This window comes from Helobdella robusta (assembly GCF_000326865.2).
Source record: "Helobdella robusta unplaced genomic scaffold HELROscaffold_31, whole genome shotgun sequence".
Lineage (NCBI taxonomy): Eukaryota > Metazoa > Annelida > Clitellata > Rhynchobdellida > Glossiphoniidae > Helobdella > Helobdella robusta.
The window spans coordinates 301,257-305,752 of record NW_008704544.1 but is presented as its reverse complement, the minus strand read 5'-3'; the positions used below and the strand labels follow the sequence as shown (position 1 = coordinate 305,752).

The following is a 4,496-nucleotide window of genomic DNA, read 5'->3' as shown; positions in this document are numbered from 1 at the left end:
GATGTTCAGAGCATGGTCGTAAATTTTTTAAGTTCTATTTTTAAAAGCTAAATCATTCAAGCCATTTTGTTACTCTTCAAAAAAAATTTGACCGTTTTTTTTTTGGATAAAAATTAAAGGAAATCCTTAAAAGTCAATGATGTACAAGACGTGTTTGTTGCATGCCTAACAATATTTTGTACAATTATTGTCTGTTTTTCAGTATTTAAATTTGTTAGTTTGATAATTTTGAAATCTTTTTTTTGGCCTAAATTGAAATAAAATGGGAGTAGTAGACAGTAGTGGCATGTTTTTGAAGAATTTTTCTCAAAATTTCATTGGAATTTTTGAAACTTCAGGAAGTTTAAATGCGTTTTTTTGCCTTATTTTTCAGATTAAGTTTTAGATTATTGTTGAATTATTAAAAGTTAAATAGTTAAATTTCTAAAGCTAGATGTTTCAAAGTTTAAATTTTGCTCCCTTGACTCGATGTTGGGCCTCGCGAATTCATTAGTAACCAAACATCGACGTGTGCGAACGACATATTTTTGAATTCAATGCACGTGAACCACTCCCCTCAATCAAAAAGGAATTTTTCAAAAAGAATTTCCAGTGGAAAAGTTTATTTTTTGAAATTTTATCGAATGTTTCATTTGCAAAAAAAGTAAAAACTTTTCTTTCTTGATATTTCAATCATTTTTCTGTTTTGTATAAAAAATAATTTTTCAGATTAACTTTTTTAATTTTTTTTCGACATTTAGAAATAAATTTTTGCTTTTTTAGGATTTAATTTTGAAAAACCAAGCTAAATTTTAAATTTATGTGGCTACTCACAGTTAGATAAAACTGTGTTAAAAAATTTTCTGGTGCAGACTTCCAATAAAATCTATTGTCTAAATATCCACCAGTTAAGATCCAGATGGCATTTTTTGTTCAAATTAAATGAAGTTTAAATTCATAATTCTGATAAATATTATATTTTAAAATATCACAATTGGCAGGCTTCTTATAACGACAGTAACGACTAAGAATCACGGACTCAACTGATATGATCTGTTTCTTGCTCTTGCTCACTGCGGTTCAATGCACCAAGGTCCTGGCCGTTTCGTCCTACCTGCCAAGCCAACACGTATATGATGAGCTAATTTACCTATCTATCTCATCATCATCTTCATACTCACATGATGTGATGACAATGATGGCCTGAATGAAATGCTATCTTGGAATATATCAATCAATATATAGTAATAGCAATTGGAATATAGTTCAAGTGCTTATCGAACTTCTTTCTGTATTACCTTTTTTTTATATTCAAATATTCGTTAATATTTTATAAAATAAAAGTTGATGAAGATAAAAAATAACTTCAATGTCTGATTTTTGTTCTGTAAAAGTATATGGCCGGTATAAAGGATATATTAAATTCCTGTCAAATAAATTTGACCAAATGTCATACGCAGGCAAACCTTAATAAAGAAATAGATAGATATACGTAGTTATAATACATTTATAATGCTATATTTACACATTCAAATTGTACTGTGTGGCGTTCGTACGTAAATTAACTACTGTTGTTTTATAATGGGTCTATAAAATGTAAGAAAGTTTCTAAGGATCGTTCAATTTAGCTTGATTGCATCGTTGTTGTTATTTGTTTAACTCTTCCTTTTTTCATTTCTCTTATACATACTTAATAACATTCACACATACATAGGCACATACATAATCACGTACAATAAATGTTTTTGATTTGAAAAAAACACGCCAGAGAAACCGACCTTGACTTTAAAAAAAATTTCAATTTAATTTCATGCACACAAGCATTCACACATACATACATGCTCACATACGTAACCACATACATGATGTTTTGGATTTAGCAAAAACACATCAAAGAAACCGACCTTGACATTTAAAAAAAATTTAAATTTCTTTCAAAATCTATGTTGATTATGATTCTACCAAAACATAGCGTTGCTGTCAGTCATTATACAAAAACATATCAAATGTAGCAGATCAAACGAGCCAATCAGAATTTCTTTTGTTGTCGTTGGATGAAATGACGTCATTTAAACTAGTTATTTAAACTGATAAGGTTCTTAGAAGTCCCATACATTTTATAATATAGCAAATAACCTGTGACGTCTCATGTGATGCCGTGTATGTGTGTGTGTGTGTGTGTGTGTGTAAAAATCAACAATATGGTAGGGTAATTAAACTTAATTCTGTAAGTTTTAGACGTATTTACAGTTTAAATTTTGTTTCATTTTCTAGTTAATTATGATTTTTACGAGTGCTAATTTACTAATTTATTGTCACTTGATTAACGTGTGAAAATTGTGTGTTTTCTGGGACATTTTGATAAGAAAAATCATCCCAATTTCTGTTCTACTTTCTAAGTCTAAGTACGTATGGTATAATTTTCTTACATCGATGCTAATATATATGCATAATTAAATGTATGTGTGTGCATATGTGTTTAAATTTCATACTTAAATGCTTTAATTCGCGAGAGATTTAGTTAGAATCGGGATTTGTATTTTTGTTGTTATTTGTTATAGAACTCTCCTTTTAGTTTGTGAACAGTTGGTCTGGGATCAGCTGATTTTGAACTTAAATTCTATTTTAAATGCCCTTTAATGTTAATCAGTAGCGTAATTTAGTAATTAATGTTCCTTTTTTGAGTTTGAAGTTTGCGATTTGAAGCATCATTTGTTTTCAAAGCAGTGTCACTAATTGTTAAAAAACTTATCATAGTCTCTCATAGTGATAATATGATACAGCTACTATTCTAATCAATATTGTTGATAGGAGTATTCTTTTTTCATTTTTGTGTGTTTTTTTTAGCCTAAACTCTAAAGGCTTCCTTTAGCTTTATAAAATCTAATTTATTCATCTTTTATTTTAATTTAATTAATTTAATTTATTTTTTTTTATTTAAGATTTATCTTCTATTCTCATTAGGTGATTCTCAATTCAAGTTTAGAAAAAAAAATTAACAAAAATATGTTGGGATCAAGCAACAACAAAATACTGGAAAATCCTTTTGCATCTAACACGAACAACAATAACAATTATTACAACAACATGCATCACGATTCTAACGAGTTACTGAACTCAGATGATGACCAGGCATGCCTGTTAATTAGTGAAGAGGATCAGAATAAAATTCTGTCCCCAGTAAAGTTTATCATAAAAATGAAAAAATCTATTTCACTGAAATCTTTTAGGAATGACTCTTCTCTGGGAGACAGTGTAGTGAAGTTTAACCAGATGAGTTTGTCATGTAATGAAAATAGTGTTGACAATAATGCCATTGCTGCCAACGTTGACAAAGTAACTCTCTCTAATATTAATTACCCTGAAAGTATTTACAGAACAGGAATGTCAAGGCCACTCTGTCAAAAGACTATGAAGATTGCTAAACTGAAAAATAAGAAAAGAAAGTTTAATAAATTTAATAGCATTGCTAACGGGAAGTATGCTAAATTTAAATCCAATGCCAAAAAATCTCAAAAAAATGCTAAAAGGTTTGCTAAAAATGTAAGTAGAATGTTTATCATTTTTTTGGTAATACATTTAAAATAGTATTGTTAAATATTTGATGAGTGTTATTCAGACACACACACACACACACAAATAAACACACTCCTACACAGGCCGGCCGAATTGCCTGGTCAGGGATTAAAAGTGGATTTAAACTTTTCTGGGCCGGTCTACAATCGCTGTCCTCATCGACATCATCACCAATACCCCTTGTGACCTTTGACCTGTCCCAGAATATAGCCAATGTCATTAGAGATATTGGGAGCAATAAGAGGAATAATAATAATAATTATTATTATCATCATAGTAATAGTAGTTGTAAAAGTATTTACAACGACGACGATGATGATGACGATGATGATAATAGTATAAGTAATAATATTAACGAAAATAATATGAATAATATTAATGCGATTGATGTTGATGTTAAACGTACTATTAAAAAGAGCTTGATTAATGATGATAATGACGATGATGGCTGTAGAATTACTTTAGATAGTGATGACGAGACCACCACCACTACTACTGCTACTGCTGCTGCTACTACTACTACTACTAATAATAATAATAAGAAGAAGAAGAAAAAAAAGATAAAGAAGAATAAAAATGATGAAAAGATGAGTAAACGTTAATTAAAAAATGTCGGTAATGTAATGGCGATGACGGTGTATGTGTAGATATGTGTGTGTGTGTGTGTACGTATGTCTGTGTGTGTGTGTGTACGTATGTCTGTGTGTGTGTGTGTACGTATGTCTGTGTGTGTGTGTGTACGTATGTCTGTGTGTGTGTACGTATGTCTGTGTGTGTGTGTGTACGTATGTCTGTGTGTGTGTGTGTGTGTGTACGTATGTCTGTGTGTGTGTGTGTGTACGTATGTCTGTGTGTGTGTGTACGTATGTCTGTGTGTGTGTGTGTGTGTGTGTGTAAGTGTGTATGTATGTTGTATGTATATATGTGTAGGATTGAATGTA

General features: G+C 30.3%; 1 protein-coding gene across 1 annotated transcript in view; it reads left to right on the top strand.

Annotated features, from left to right (window-relative positions):
• Positions 1-2,985: 2,985 nt before the first annotated feature.
• Positions 2,986-4,496, top strand: part of HELRODRAFT_174799 (hypothetical protein) — a gene marked incomplete at both ends in the record, with an annotated part of 3,150 nt that continues 1,639 nt past the window's right edge. The window contains 2 exons of the mRNA XM_009022240.1: positions 2,986-3,522; positions 3,639-3,849. Of these exons, the coding sequence (XP_009020488.1) occupies positions 2,986-3,522; positions 3,639-3,849 (748 nt within the window). The remainder of the gene's footprint in view (positions 3,523-3,638; positions 3,850-4,496) is intronic.